The 16,851-nt window shown below is 42.2% G+C and overlaps 1 protein-coding gene across 2 annotated transcripts; it reads left to right on the forward strand.

Moving 5' to 3' along the window:
• Positions 1-4,073: 4,073 nt before the first annotated feature.
• Positions 4,074-14,170, forward strand: GPA33 (glycoprotein A33). Of its 2 annotated transcripts, none has more exons than XM_052703408.1 (7): positions 4,074-4,244; positions 8,046-8,197; positions 9,114-9,307; positions 9,880-10,038; positions 12,298-12,411; positions 12,837-12,954; positions 13,508-14,170. In XM_052703408.1, the coding sequence occupies exons 2-7, from the start codon at positions 8,061-8,063 to the stop codon at positions 13,581-13,583; spliced, it is 798 nt and encodes a 265-aa protein (XP_052559368.1). In that variant the 5' UTR covers positions 4,074-4,244; positions 8,046-8,060; the 3' UTR covers positions 13,584-14,170. The 2 variants fall into 2 exon arrangements, with proteins under 2 accessions (XP_052559368.1, XP_052559358.1); XM_052703398.1 differs by having other exon boundaries at positions 4,075-4,244; positions 9,097-9,307.
• Positions 14,171-16,851: the final 2,681 nt, after the last annotated feature.

Below are 16,851 nucleotides of genomic sequence, written 5' to 3' on the forward strand. Positions count from 1 at the left end.
CTGGTGGGGGAGAACACTGTGGAAGCTGGAACCGCTGTTTACAGTACGGATGGCTCCAGTTCTGAGTCATGCAGTGATATCCCACTGTTGACTCCTTTTGCAAACATAAAGTGAACAAGAAAGGACAAGTAAAAGGGCACTGACCCTTCTTATGGCATAGCTTTGTGCTGCCGTGGTGTGCTGAGCAGGGGTGCATCTGCCCTGTGCTTCATACTCGAGGGCTGCATCCCCGCCATGGGATGGGGCCACATCTGCAGGGATGCTGCATGGAACAAGGAAGAACCACGAAGCAGGCACTCAGTTCTTTTGTGTACTCATAGCCTACTCTTGTCTTCATCCATTACTGGGCCAGACAAGCAGGAACAAGAAAAAGTGATATATTGAATCTTGGGAGTCACACCAAGGGAGAAATGGATTTTGGATTACAGGTTTGAACAGATCCTAAAGTACCAAAAGAGGAAGAATTAGTTGATCTGACAGCTGTCTTCTCTGGACGATGCAAGTTTTAGCCATTTCTCAAAAGTAGTGCCACATGTGTTCATGTTAGTTCCTGCTAACTGAGGCAGGAAGTGATCCAAATAAGTTTGCTTATGGGCTCCCATATTATTGGAGAATGGAGTTTAGTTTCAGAAGCATATACACCATAGACATCCAACAAAAACTGATGCTTTTAAGTCACTGAATTGCTTCAGAAAATCCACCTTGTGAATCTTCGGATACAACTGCATGTTAAACTTAGAATCATAGAATCACTCAGATTGGAAAAGACCTCTAAGATCAACCGGTTCAACCAGTGACCCATCCCCTCCGTGCCCACTAACCACATCCCTCAGTGCCACATCCATATGATTCCTAAACACCATCAAGGACGAGGCCTCCATCACCTCCCTGGGCAGCCTGTGCCAGTGCCCAAGGTATTTATAGCACAATCACCCACAGGTAGAGATTCCAATAGGACCACATATGTTACACAGTGAAACACAGACTGCCTGAAAGTTCTTCCTTACCTCTTGTTGTAACAGCTTATGGGATCATGATGGTAGTTCTTTTAGTGGTGGTGTCAATGCCTATGAGTTTTGCAGCACATACTAGACAGGGAAAGAAAGTCAACACAGAAACCAAATTAAAATCTCTTAAAACTGCCTGCTATCTACTGCACACAGAGCTCTACAGAATTCTTATAGCTAAACTGTGCATTTGTCTCCCACGTTTATCACAAACTCCTGAGGCCCTCAAAAAAGAACTGTTGGGAAAAATTATCAGGATGTAAAAGTCTGAATATCCCAAACTAACAGGAGTGGTAAACAGAGGGCATCTAAACAAGTTGCTTAATATCAGATTTATGTACGTGTACTGAACATGCTGAAGCATATTCTGTCTATAGAACTTAGGGTAACAGATTTACCTAGCTAAGTCTCCAAAAACAGGGCATTATCCATCACAGTGCCAACGTAGTTACTTACTGCCTACAGAGACATCTGTAGACAGCAAAGAGTTTAAAAAGCGTGTTGGCCAGCTGCACTCAGTTAAATGTAACATCAGGTATTTGCCAGAGCTGCTTTCAGCCCTCCTTTCATTCTCCAGAGTACAAGTTTGACCACGGCAGGCAGCCCCACACAGCCTCAGCACCACACAACCACTTGTTCATGCTCTCCAGGTGGGGTCAGGGAGAGAATCATGATGGTAAAAGTGCAAGAACTCATGAGTTGAGACAAAGACAGTTTTCTAAGTCCATTACAAGCTGCATGCACAAGCAAACCCAAGCTAGGAATTCATTTGCTGCTTCCCACAGGCAGGCAGGTGTACAGCCACTCCCAAGAAAGAAGGGCTCAGCACCCATAGTGGTTTCCTGTGAAGACAAACACCATTGCTCTGAACGCCCTTCTCTTTCTCATTCTTTCTGCTTTTGTTGCTGAGCATGACGACATGTAGTGCACGACATCCCTTTGGCCAGTCTGTGTCACTGTCTGGGCTGCATCCCTTCCCAGCTCCCAGTGCACTCCCAGCTCCTGGCTGGCAGGACAGTAAAGGAGCAGGAGAGCCCTTGGCTCTCTGCAAGCACTGCCATGCAACAACTAAATCATCTGTGTGCTCTCACCACTGTTTTTATAAAAAATCTACAATAAGCATGATATAACCCTCTACAACGGAAATTAACTCTATCCTAGCCAAAACCAAGACATTCAGTCAATTAAATTAGTGGGAATTTTTGCCTTCCAACTGTCCGTACAGAACATGTGAGCAGTGGCTGGACTTTCACTGTACACGCCAGAGTGAATGTGTAGCTAGCATGCTGTAAGCCACCAATCAGCTTATTCAACAGCCTTTTGCAGAGGAAAGAGAGGAAGTAATTTTGGCACACACAGCTGTTGAGCAAGCCATGCACTATGACAGATGAGCATAAGAGCTCTGAACACCTGGCTAAGATTCACAGAATCCCTAGCTGGAAGAGAGCCACAGAGATCATAAGATGCTATGATTTTCTTTTAAATTCCTAGGGCAAACTGGGAGAAACTGGGTTTGTTGCCTGAGGAGGAGGCTGGAATTACAAAGGACTGTACCACTATCATTCATGATATCATCTGACAGATCGATGCAGGTACTGGTTTGTATTTCCTGGAAAAGTACCACAGAAAAAGATCTGTTACCACCTTGGATGACTGCAGAGTGGCAGGCACTGCTTGGAAGACTTCACCGATATCCAACTTCTGTTTTTTTGCTTTGAGCTTCTTAGCCTTATTCTTACCCTTCCTTTTTCCGTTGACTTGCAACACAAGTTGGTTGCCTTGCTCAGGAACCTTCTATTATGTTCTCATCCATATTTCTCCCAAGCTGAATAATCACAGTCTACCTTAATTTTGCTTCATGTAGATCTTCTTCTGTACTTCTGACCAGTGAGACACCTTTCTACTGGATTCTGTTGTTGCTATAAGTTTACATGGCTTCAAAAAAGGATTGAACAAACTGAAAAAAAATAAATGAATCTGTCCAGGGCTCCAAGTTTTACAAAGATATGGCACCAGGAAATCCCTGAGCTACAAATCATAGTCATGCATCACTGCACCTGGCCTCGATTCTTTCTGGACATCCACCACTGCTGGCTGTCAGAAAAATGGACAGTAGGCTTTTGGTCTTTCCCATTAATGCAGTTCTTACATTTTTATGCCTTACTCTCTACCTTTCCTATTTTTTTTTTTTTAAATCTCTTTAGAAGGGGTTAGGGAATAACAGTACGTGCTGACAGCACTACAAGTACAAGAGCATTGTATTTTATATAGTTGTAATGATTTTTCATTTTTCTTTTCTATTCCTTCACTAATCATTTCTAGATTTACCTATCTCCATCACTAAGCATCTAATCAATTTTTAAGAGAATTATCCACAACTTCAGCATTCATCCTTGCATAGATTCCTCTCGTCTGTTTTCATTTACGTTTAACAATATAACATTTGAAAATACAGAATTCCTAAGCAACTTTATAACTCAGTTACTCTGTATCTTCACGTACTTCTACAACTGTAAATTCCACTGCTTTCAATAGTTTTGTACCATCAGGAAACGTTTTTAAACTACTTTTCATTCCCTTTGCCAGATGATGCACGATTATGCTGCCATAGTTTTAAGATTGCCCAGGAGGAGCCCATGGAGGCAGATCCACCACAGAGATGAAGAACAACTAGCAGAAGTGGATCCACCTGTGACAGACATGACCTGGCATTACCCTCAGCGTGCCTCGGCTCTCTGCTGCAGCAGCAGGGCGGTAGAATTGCAGGAGCACCAGGCCATCTTCTAGTCTGCATCACAGCCTCTGCCCCGCCGTTGACTCAGACACGCCAAACAGTGACTTCAGACGTTGTGCTGTGCACTCCTAAAATTATCGTACTCTTTGGATCGCTCTCTTTACGTACCTGTGTGTTATGAGAAACTGGGAGAGGCAGTTAGCTGGGGGAGAAAGTTCACAAGAGGGTAAGTTTCCTGACTCCAGGGGGCAGAGAGCGGAAAGAGATATCAAATGCTATTGGTAATCCACCTTGCCATTCTGGGTGGGAGGAGGGGCAAAGCAAAGCACTTCAAAAGATTATGAGGAAGTGGACCTGTGATGTCACTGTGCAGTAGCCTTCAGCTAAAGTCAGCTTCTTCTCTAGCCACCTCCAAGTCAGAAGGAAGAGCACCCTGAGGTGAAAGGAGGGAGAAAGGAGGAGGACAGCAATGAAAGGGCTTCAGCTGTTTGTGTGCAGTGCAGGTGAGTACTGATTTGGTTGTATCTTCAAGGGTTGGGTAGAAGGAAGCAGCACAACAAAATCTGAGTAATACAGCAGACTACTTGGTGTGCTTTGGTTTAATATAAGTTTCTGCATGTTGATGGTCAGGCAAGTGTGTGCAGTTACCCTGTGCTCAATGCCCAGACTCACAGGCATCTCATAAAGCTACAAGTCAACTTTAGAAACAGGAAAAGAATGCTGTACTTCAAGAGGCCGAAAAATATCTCCAAAACCAATTGTAACGCCTTCCGTTAAATGCAGCATTTCGTCATGAAGATGGTATTTCCTCAACTGAAGTGGAAAAGTCCTTGAGTTTGATTCTTCTATACGTATATCTGCATGGAGTAGATGTCTCCATGAGTTTAACTCCTACTGCTCATAAATACTCGGTATGATCTGTGATCTTTATGTATTACTCGTGTCAAAGGAAAGCACAGTGATCCCTGCCTACAGGTTTGCAGTTTGCTCCAGCCTTTGTCAGGCTCGCTCTTCCTCACCCTGCCTTGCAGAGTGTGAGTCTCACTGCTTTCGTTCTCGTCTTCTCCTGCGAATGGTCCTGTGTCATCTTTCAGTCTTTACAGGAAGCTACTTACATGGAAACCACTCACAGCTTTTTAATTAAAAATCCTGAAAGCCTTGCTTCCACAAACAGACCCACAAGAAGGAAATTCACAAGGTTTAGCCCAATTAGAGAAAGGAATCATGCTCTGAATAAAACAAACATGACTTGAGTCACAGTCTAGCGATCATTGTGCAAGTCGCCTAACAGTGTTAGTATTTGTTCTCCTTTTTCCTGATCCTCACCCTTTATGCTATCTTAATTATGGATTTCTGCTCAGAGAAGTTTACCATCTGTACATTGCCTGAAGCTCTCGGCTGTCTGGGTAGGACTCAAAGGATAATTCAGAGTGGAAAAAAAATAATGGAAAAGGTATAGTAGTTTCCTACAGTGCACTAGAGCAGAACAACTACACAGCACATTGCAGCGTGGGGTGCGAACGCAAGAGCTGCCTTGGATGTCTCGTACCAAGCTGTCAGTGAAGGCTGCCTTCCGCTGAACTTTCCACTGCAATGTGAGACTGACTGCTACTGCATCCTTCTTGCTGAATGGAAGGCCCCAAATTGGTCACTGTGAATCAAACACAATACTTAATTTTAACGCAGATCTCACACACGAGAGGTTTTCCCTCTCTCGTCAGAACTGATTTTCAGCTAAGTTTCTTAGTAGAAATTAAACCCAAACATTTCCTTGTAAAATGTGAATTAATACTTTTCAGCTCTGTTCCTCACTAGCCTAACTAACCAAGGCAACTCAGCAATAACAGTCCTGCTTGATCAGAATCTTTTCAGCATGGAAAATATCCCTTTAATTGGTTTCAGCTCTACTAATTGCCCTTCACTCTGTTTTGATACTACACATTAGCATGTGTACAACAACAAATGTGAAAGTAAACACTGATTTTCTTCCTTTGCACTAGCACTAATGTTTTAAATTGAGTAGAGGGAGGTAAGACTTTTCTCAATTTCAAAAAAACATTACAAACATACTTAATAATGATAAAAAGTAATCCTAAGGCTTAAATCTGGATGATGCCATCCATCTATTGACAAAGCGGCTACTTGTCCCCACTTGTTTTCCTCAAGTTCTTTCAGAACTGATTCTCCTATCCTTTCAGTTAAGAAATTGGGACTAAATCTATTCAAAATACATGCCAGCAGTAACCAGCTGGCTGTTGGTGATTTTGATGGGATCGAATGTGGGGAGAAAAAAGATGGAGAGAAATCAGCAAAGTAAACGGCACCTCAGGATGAGATCATACAGCTTCCCTGAGAGCCAAAAGATGCAACACAGGCAACATGGGAGTAAGAAAAAGATGTCACAGGTGAAAAATAGGAGAGCATCAGAAGAAGTTGAGCATTAGGATGACAGCAACACACAAATAAGACATCTCTCTTGTTACGGGCTGTTTCTTCAGTACACAACTGTTCCATGACCCTGCACTGAAGATGTTTGGGAAAACAAAACAAAAGCCAAATCTCTTTTATTGTAGGATTTCAGTCATCCAACTGGAAGAAGCCAAAGCACTTCTGAGTGAAGCCTTAGGGCTGGACAGTTTCTCCTCTGCCTCAGGGCTGAGTTAATGACCTGTCAGTGAAGCCTGGCCTGGTGGAACAAGTTTCTGAGTGACAAAAGGATCGGGAAATTGGTTTTGCTCCATCTTCTAGTACAGATTATGATGCTTTCCGCCTAGATGCAGGAAAGCATCTCTATCCAGTTGCGACAGGCAACAAGATGGCTTTTATAGGTGCCTCTCATGCAGGGGGAATGATTAGAAACAGTCAGAAAGCCCTTAGGCTACGGAATCGTGGCCATTGTGCTGACTGCTGCCGAGCTGGGAAAGCCCAGGGAGTGGCTGCAATAAAACAACGTTAGAAGTACTTTGCCCTGCTAGTTTCCCTTGCATGGCTGTTAACAGTTACAGATGAATCAGTGCCTTAGAGAGTAGAAACCACTACTGCCATGAGGAAGAAACCAATATGCATGCTTAGTAATCAAGACCACAGCAAACTCAATTACAGAGTTGAGAACACAGACAGGTGGCAACTTTGGCTAGAAGCATCCTGCTCCGGTCAATCAGCATTTTCTTACCAGGACACTACCAAGCAGAAAAACCAATCTTGGCAGTTCTGCTGAAAATGCCTGAAGCTTTCTGAAGACAGCTGTGGATAGGAGGGCATCTCTGCCCTGCAGTAAGGAAAGAGTGTGTAGGGGAAAGAAAAGGTGTGTCTGCTGTGGAAATTCCCATCCACCTCATCTCAGGAGAGAGAAATGCAGCAGTTCTGGCAGGATAGGCCATGTCTACAAAGAGACTGAAAGGCCATTTATTGTGGGGAACAGACTGGATCCAGTAAGCGGTTACAGAAGCTTTTGTCCCTTACTGGGGAGCAGATCCTAGTGCCAGCTGTCCCATACTAACCTGTGGTGAAATCAGAATCTTTTGGGTCCTTTTTTAAGGGAGAATATAGTACACTGCTATTACAGTCAAGGATTTGGTAGTGCTGATTTGCCAACGGCTCATTTCTGTTGACCTATGGCATGTGGCTGTGACAATTTTTTGTCTAAAAAAGCTTGTATTTACAATCCTTGTGCAACTCACACTGAAATCCAGATGTGCTTTGTTCTCTTCCTTTTGCACTCCATTTCCTTGTGGATCTCAGACAAATAGAAACATGGCTGAGTCAGGCCCTACAACTTGCTAGATGCAGTATTTTGCTCACATCCTTCCTGAGGAGCACCAACTCAGAAACTCCAGAAACAAATCTCCACTCCAGCATGCCCTTCTCAGGGAAGCATACATCCCTCCTCCATCTTCCTCCTTACTGGACCTTGCTCCTCCTTGTCGCAGGAGTGTCTCTAAGTGGCATTTCCTGTCCCTTCTCCCTCCATTCTGTCTGGCTTCAGATGCAGAGTTTCCAAATGGTGCTATACAAAAATATAGAAAGAGGGCTCAAAACAAATTACATCTTTATAAACTCCTCACAAGTGCTTGTTCAGGTAAAAAAGAGGGAAGTGAGGCAAAGAAAGCAGAGCTTAGCTTTCCACCATCCTGTGCAGCAGCTCCCTAAAGAGGGTCAGCAGCAGCATATGTTGCCTCCTGCTCAGAAGGGAATGCCATGACTAACAGAGGGAAGGCTGTAGGTTATTGTGGCAGGTAAAAAAGTCAAACATGGACAGCGGATGCCATTAGTTTTGCTGACTAATGAATTTATTCTGTTTCTAGTTCTGGCCACTGCTTATGCCCTCACTGTGGAAACACCTATCAAGGAAGTACAGGTTGCACGAGGGAACAACGCTACTCTCCGTTGTAATTTTAATACTAATATTGCCACCAACGCAGGAGATTTTGTTGTCTGGAAGAAAATCCTCAGTGCGGTAAATCAAGTTGCATAAAAAAAAAGAAAACATATGATAGGGCATCCAGGAGGGGGGTGGGAGGAGAGATGGAAGCAGGACAGTGGGAACATGTTTTAGAAGGAAAGGATCCCTTCAAGACTTTCCTTAGTCTCAGACCTATGCAATTAGAAACTTTGATGGTAGATTCAATTTAATACAAATCTGCTGTGTGATATTAGGCAAGTCCCCACCCTTCTTTTCTTTCTCTTTTGGTCTTGCAACTGTATATTGAGGATACATTACTGTATGTACCTTGGGTTTATATCTGTTTATGTATGATATATTCAGATACTTTATAAAAAGCTTTGTAAATTTTTTTACATATATGTAGTATACATATATTATGTAGATACGTATTTGATGCTGTATAAAAAGTTTTAGTTGATACTATTGCACGGAGAGATTCTTGAGGTGTCTTACATTCAGAGGGAACACAACATAAAGACCTCTTATAAAGGTCATAAAGACCTCCCCAAGTTGCTCTTGGGGATTAATGAGAGGAGAAGCAGGACTTGAAGCCCTCCCTGCAGTAATTGGCAAGGGTTTCTTCTCCTAAGATCATTGCTGAAAGAAGGCAAGGGAATATGTATAATCATAGGAGGATTTTGTTGACACATGGATACCAAACAAGTCTCACAATGTCCTATCAGGAAAAGTAAAAAAGACCCAGCAAAGGAAATTGGCTGTCTCGGACTAGAAAAGATGTAAGGAGGATTCTAGAAACCCTCACTCTTTTGAACTTCCAAGATGTTGTTTTTTTTTCCCTGTTATTCTTTCCCGAGTTATTCTTCTCTTAAGAATGAGCTAATCTATGGAGTTAGACCATAGACTTGCACAGAAGAACCTACGATTGCTTAGTTTCCCTCCCTCTCTGACAGGACGATGCTGTCACTAGGTATTTTGATGGGCTTGTACAGTATGGCACGGGCTATGAGAACCGATTACATTTTACCGGCGATGTCAACAGCGGAGACATCAGCATCACCATCAATGAAGTCACCATGGAAGACAACGGGACATACGTGTGCAGCGTCCGTCTACGGGATGACCCCCCCCGGCAGTCTGCACTCACGAGTCTTTTCGTCCTCAGTAAGCATTAGATTCATTACATAATCCACTATCATTCTTCTCAAGTCCATACTGGTTTTTGTTTTGTTTTTATATAAAACTGACTTTCTAACACGAAACAACCATCTCTCAGTAAATCATAATCCACAATCCTGTTTTTAGTCTTTTCCTACAACTACAGAAGTAGGTTGGAAGGCTTAAAGCATCCAACTCCCTTGGAAATTTTACTGTAGAAAATATTTAGAGTTGTACAGGGCATTTTCCTAGTAACTTAGTAAGTTCATTGCAGACATCTCCTCATTTTCCTAGTAACTTAGTAAGTTCATTGCAGACCTCTCCTCATGCACTCTGGCTTGTCACTCTCCAGTTATCACAGGAAGAGTTACCCAACATTATTAGAGATATCCCAAAAAGTATCTTACATTTTCTTGTCGACCAACAAGCACAAAGAAGGAATACACAGGTTAGGGACAATCTTCCTTTGAGGAGGCTCTGTTCCTCTGTTCAGGAGGAATTAAAAAAAGAGATGCAGGAGATGGGTTGAAACAAAATACTACATATGATTAACCAAATTCTGTTTTTCCTTCCTTCAGTTGCACCATCCAAGCCAGAATGCAAGATTGTGGGCACAGCGGAATATGGACAGACTATCAATCTAACCTGCTTCTCTCACGAGGGCTCCCCAAAACCCACATACACCTGGCAAAGCTTCAGTGTACAAAACGAGCCCCGTGTGCTAGAAACAACCAACGGTATGGGAATTTCAGAGACACAAGGCTTTGAGCTCTCTCTAGTTCCAGGTTACAAAGACTTTGAAATACAAATTAAAAAAAAAAACCACTCTAGAACTCTTCTTCTAGGAAATCCTTTAACCAGGATTTTAAGAAATTGTCCTTTTCATACGATATATTCCTGAGTAACAAGGTGAAAAGGACTGTTACTTGCATTAACAGTGGTCACTGAGACTTGCATTTTAGTTCTTACTTGGCAAGAAAGCTGTCACACTTTGGAAGCGGACAGAAGTAATTCCTACTCAATTGCGGGATGTAAGGGTGGGATAGTATGAGGAATAAAATCCAGTTTTCTAACTGGTGTCCCTTTATATCTCAGCTCACTTGAGAACAAATAGGTCACTTTCAGGAGTTAAGGCAAACAAAAGTTGGTTCAGGAAGCTACTTTCCTTCCAGAGATGACTATTAAGCCAGAGGAAAGTGCAATGAGAAATAGTTGCACCAATTCCTACTTAGAGAATAAAAGAAGCTTCCAATCCTTTAGGACTGTCACAAGAGCCCTAATGTTTTATTTGCTTTTATTTTTACATCAGAATCTGAGAAAAGGTTATGAGAATTTCCATGGACCTCAGGTAGAATTATTCATAGAAAAATGTGAGTTTAATAGCCTTTAAAGTGCAGTATCACAGGACCCAGATTTATTACTGCAAGCCACTTTCTTCCTGATATGTTAAAGTCCTTTCTTCTGATATGTTAAACTCCAAAGAGACAGACTACACGTCTGAACCTCTCTTTCCTGGCTTAAGTTATTGTAGCATTGCTAAACTAAATATGTTAAGGCTGTAGGCTATTCAGCTCCCAGTAGGTGATCCTTGTATAAATTATGGCCCCCTCTCCTCCCCTCCAAAAGAAAAAAAAAAAAAAAAAAAAAAAAAAGGAATCTACACAGAAACACAAACCACAGTCACTTGACTGGCCGCTAAGTGGTGCCGGTGCATCAGGCTCAGCCCTACGCACACACCCTGATTTGTCTTCTCAAAGCAGCTATCTGCCCACTCCTGCCTTCATTCTGTTCTTTCCTGATCCATTTCCATATGATTTCTGTTTCCATCATAGCACCGCTGTCCAGTAAGCAGATCAGGTGTCCCCGACCCCCCTCGTGGCTGGACGCCCCACTGTCACTCCAAGCAAAACACTTCTTACTGCACCAGGCTAAGCAAGACCCATTCCCCAGAACTCCCTCATGATCCACTCAAAAACTGACAGCATCTGACACACATTCTTCCAATTTGACGCGGCAATTAAAGTTAATATAGTAGAATTTACAGTCCTGAGAGCGATAAACATCGTATTGGAGGAGGAAAGAAAACGTGAAGCATGCTCAGATAACAGACTTTAAAAAAAATGAAACCGGTGGAGCTTAATTCTTGGCTTGCATGCTCTTTTTCTAGCTGGCACTAGGCGTCAGCAAAGACTAAACAGAATCTCTGTCCCATACAAGAGATGGAAAGAACCGAAAATCACAGGGAACAAATCAGAAAAGCTACTGAAGAGCATTCAGAGCTTTTGGATGTTAGAGCAGAATTTGGACCTTTATCAGTAGAAAACAACAAAGTACTCATGCAAGCAGCAGTTGGAGATGTAACAAGCACCACTTGACAAACAGAGCTAAGATTTAGTTACAGTTCTGCGCTCTGCTAGGTTGGATAGGCAGTGTCTGGTGTCAAAGCATTCCTGTGTCACTGTACTTCTTTTTCTTCCTTTATTTTCACAGCCCAGATGGCCTCTCTTGGAGTGGAACATTACTGCCCCCTCTGCTATATAATTCAAACCTGAAATCCCATGGGTTGGAGGACTGAAGAACTTTTTGCCATTTAACAAGTTAATTCATGAGATGGACACTCATCCAAGTCAGACCACTGGTTTGTGCCATCTCACATTCCAAAGCAAAAAGGGCTCATGGCCATTTACCCACTGCAAACAAAGCTGTCGCTAAGCATACATACTTCCTTATCCTCCACCCACAGTTTTCTTGTTTTCTTTCTAAAAGGAATGTTCCAGTACTGCATTTTCTGTAATGAAAACAACACACTTCCATTTGTCCTCCTACATCACACTAAGACCTAGAGACTAGCACAGAAACACCTGAGCAAAAGGGAGCAATCTGTCAACTTCTTCTCACTCCTTCCGTCCTGAGCTACTACTGAAGGGCTGCTGTCCCCATTTCCTTCCCTCCTGAAGTTCTCCTCTTCTCCTGACTGGACTTTTGTTTCACAACAGGAGAGCAGATAACTCTGAAGAACATCTCGGCAGACACCTCCGGCTTTTACATCTGCACTTCAACAAACAGTGTGGGAAAGGAATTTTGCAACATGACAGTCAGCGTTGTCCCACGTAAGAGTCTGTTCCTTTGGGAGAATCGTACCAGAGGACGCAGCCCAGCTAGCTGTGAAAGTGTTAACAAGAGCAATGTAAACAAAATAGTGAAATTCTGCTTTCTTTCCAGAAGTAACACGTTAATTCAAAACGTGCTTTCAGCATAAGGAGCACTCAGAGTGCTCACTAATGCGTAGAGCTTGCAGAAAGCCACAAGCGTACATAACAAACCTGAACCCCAAAAGTGTGAATCTGATCTCGATAAAGTACAGCTGTTGTTCTGAAGCAGGGCTGTTCCTGTAGGCTTATCAGCTACCCAGTACAGGACTAATTCCAACTGCTCTAGTCAAACTCTGTCAGTAGGATCTAAAGACCAATGCTTGTGCTGATCGCATTTGATAATATCCTCAGTGCAAAGAGGTAATTCTTTTCCTCCTTTACAGCATCCATGAATATTGCCCTTTATGCAGGCATCGCTGGAGGAGTTCTTGCTGCAATTTTAGTTATTAGTATTCTAGCCTACTGCTGCTGCTGTCGAGATAACAAGGACTACGAGGAGACGTAAGTACCTCTCTCTCAGAAAAAGGGAATAGAACATACAAAGGATTCACCTTCTCCCTCTGGCATCGGCCCAGGGAGGAGAAAGCATGGAGAAAAGAAGTCACCAAGAAAAGTATGCACTGCTTTTTCTCCCTTCCATTTCTACCCTGGTACCTCCCATCTCATCTCACAGAACATGCCCTTATCATCAGATGCCTTTGTGGTCCCTGGGGCAGAACCCAAACATTCCATCTTGGATCTGAATTTTCATGTCCCACTCAGCCCAGTCCTTTTTTCATTTCTCCTAGTCCCTACAGCTGTTTCTGCCCTTGCACACCCTGATCAACGTTACTCCAAGAAAGACCACTGTAAGAAGAGTAACATGAGTAAAGATACTCTAGTCATCCTCTCCTCATATACACACCAACCACCACCAAGACTTAATTTACAGCGTTTGGTTTGGTACACTTCTAGATCAACCTAGATCAATCTAAAACCATTCTAATGCAAAATTTCTTCAGTATAATTTCTAGCTGGTTCTAACCAACATTTCTACTCCTGAATAACATTTTAGGGCAAGAGAAGATGAACACATGCAGAACATACCTATGGACACTCAGAGCGCAAAAGACGCTTCTGAAGACGAATGAAGCAGGAAGCCAATGCCATCTTCAGGTTTTGCCGAGGAACAGACACTACTGTAGTAAAGAAAGCCTAGAAGAAATACCTATATCTTGTCACAGGAAGTATTTAGAATAGCCAAGTAGAAACTAATGGCTTTGTCTTGTAGTTTCTGAGGGGGGGTGGGGGGGAAGATAATATTCTTGTTACCCTGGAAAGATGTGCTTAACATGCAATGGGTATTAATATTTAACCTCACAGTAGGAAAATGCATGTGAAGTGCTGTTCCACCCACTCATCCAAAAATAACCAGTCTTCTCACCATCCCACTTACTGTAAAGGAAGCCAGACAAGTCTATTTGGAGAAAAGAGTTGCTAATATATCTCTAGATCCACAGAAGGTTTCAAGGGCACTGATTCTAAGTTACAAGGAAGAGTGGTCATGTTTATGGTGCTATGCAAACATCAGAGCTTGCACATTGTCCAGTGCAGAAATTATTTTAGGCAAGATCAAGGCAAGATTAAAGCAACATTTTTATGGACATTTTATCAGATATATTTTTGTATGTATTGCACAAGGTACATAAGAATAAAAATATGGAAAAAAAAACCCACAGATGAGCAAAGTCTCCTGTTTGAAGCAACAATACTTTGGTTACAAGAGTCTGAAATATATCTTTCAAGAGGAGCCAGCAATCCTCCTACGCACAAGCAGTGCATTCTAGATTTTAAACTGTGCATGTCAGACTCCCAAGAATAACAGCCTTCTGCCTGCCTTTGTTTCGCATGATGCTCTAATCATAGCCTTCATTTGTAGTAATAACGACTGCAAGGACCAGAATTCTTTACAAAGTGCATCCAAACCCACATCTCTCTGGCAATGAACAACTCGAAGCACAACTGAGCAAGACATTCTGAGGAACTACTTCCACTGCTTCGTTTCGGTGTATGACTAAACATTGCAAAGATGGATCATCAAAAAAAGAACTGCACGCAGAAGCTGGAGGAAGGTAAGAGAGCAAGGTGTGTAACTCAGAAACAAAGACAAAAATACAATGGCACATCTTATTCTCTTTTGCAATGAGAAAGAAGCATCCAATTAGCATTTTAACAAGTTTTTACTGCAAAACCAAAGCTGTAACTTTTATGAATGCTTCAGAACACCCGTCAGTACTTCCTGTGTCCTCACAAACACTTAAATCCTTGGGCTAAAGAGGGCTTCTTGTCAGAGATAACAGCATAGATGCTCAAAGGCCTTAACTGGGAAGACCAATGAAAGGACATAACTACGAATACTATTTGTTGCCAGAAACTGACTCTGACCTCTAAAGCATTTATATATTGTGTAACTCATTCCATATTTTTCACTCTCTGGATGTGTGAAACTTAAGTGCTGCTTGTCAGCTGAAGTTTTGCACCTTGGTCATTTTAGATGTAAATAAGCACAAAAATGAACACATCTGCATTAAACTATCTACAAACAAACGAGAAAGAGCTGCAAAGTACAGACAAAATTATTAGAAGACGCCCCAAAGCCACAAATTCAATTCTAAATAGGTCCCATAAGAACCAGCAAGGAAAAGGTGAGAGAGAAACATGACAGCCATTAAAGAGCCACTTACACTCCGCAATGCTAAGTTCTGTTCTTCCTTTGGAAATAAATTGAGAGCACACAGAGAGCTGAGATACTTCACTGCTTCTCATGCTTTATTTTTATTATTTTTTTTAAATGAACATTTTGAAAGCAGCATATTTTCCAAAACGCTACACGTGTAGCAACTGATTTCTTAAATTCAGCCAGTCAGAAATATATGCATTCAAATTCCTAGCTACTCCAAGGTTTCCCTGTGACTGAATCCATCATTTGTACATCACATAAAGCAGGAATAGCTCCAAGAGTCGCTAGTAGATTCTGAACTTTAAACAAAACTAAAGCAGTGCCCCCAGCACATTTAGGATGAAAACAGGGGAAATGAACAACATTTAATGAATTCCTAGGAATTCATGTACGCATACCTAACTTCAACACCCACCCCCTCACAAGGTGGGAGCTGAGCAGAAAAGGAGTGATGCTCCACACAGTCTAAGGCGTATCACTATTTGGTAACATTCACCTTTCAGGCAGAAGAATATGCACATCTATGCTTTATGTGTGCATGAAAAGAAAAAACAACAAAAGAACAGCAGAACGTAAGCGCTCACAAACCATTTTCTCACCTGCAGGACTACTGAGATCTGCTACCTGAACTGGGAAGAACAGCCACAGTATGATTTGGAGACATTGTTAATAGCAAGATTTCTTTCAGCAGGCATACTAAGATATTTAAAAGCTATCATTTTCTCCCCTTCTAATAGTACCTCAGAAATCTAGAAGTTATTTCCTATATAAGGAAGTGTATGAAGGAAACAAAAAAAGTCCATTTCAACAATCCTGCAAGCCAAAGAAAAGTAGGTAAGAAATGCCACACAGAAATTGAAAAATTGGATTACTCTGCACTGCCAAAAGCAATTACACTAACCAGGACTTCACCATGTTTCCTTCTTTCGTCTAAAGGTGACTACATCTCCCTAGAAAACTGCTACTGCTTAAGAGAACTGCTCTTTCAATTCTTGGCTCTCTCCAACCCCGCACCCCCTTTTTTATTTTTTAATTTGCTAATCATTTATGGTTCAGTGAGGGGAAAAAACATTCATTACTTGTTCCTAGTAGCAGTCATTCAGTTTTTAATGTTTATTCTTATCCTGGCATTTTTTAGTCAAGGAACTCCAGAGGTCTATTAAATGTGGCAAGAAAATCATCCTCATTTATGAGTGACAAAAGCAACGGGACAAAAATTATATGTTCTGACAGTAGACACAGATGATGACACAGCAGAAGCATGGATGTAAGGCAAAACACTTTTATATGCTCTACAGGACAAGCTCCTCTGTTCCTATTGCCATTTCATCTTCCAAATATTCTGTTTCTCGCCCTCAGTTCTGAGCACTCTTCTCAGCAGAGATGCCCTCCTACTCATCCTGACTGTAGTGCTGGACTTCAGGTCATCGTACAAGGTTCCTTATTAGCCCACTCCTGCCCTCAAGTGTATCTGCTTCCTCCATTTGGCGACTTCAGCAAGTAACCTGCTCCAGGCCACTACTGTTAAACAGGGTATTGCAGGCTCCCACAGTGCCACACCTGTCACCAGCCTCCACGTAGAGTACAACTTAACTACTACTTTCAGAGTCCAAACAGATTTTTTCCACATCTGTCCACCCATCTAACATCCCAACTTGGACACATGCATACACCACATT

The sequence above is a fragment of the Tympanuchus pallidicinctus genome, unplaced genomic scaffold (assembly GCF_026119805.1).
Source record: "Tympanuchus pallidicinctus isolate F22 unplaced genomic scaffold, pur_lepc_1.0 scaffold10, whole genome shotgun sequence".
In the NCBI taxonomy this organism is placed as follows: domain Eukaryota; kingdom Metazoa; phylum Chordata; class Aves; order Galliformes; family Phasianidae; genus Tympanuchus; species Tympanuchus pallidicinctus.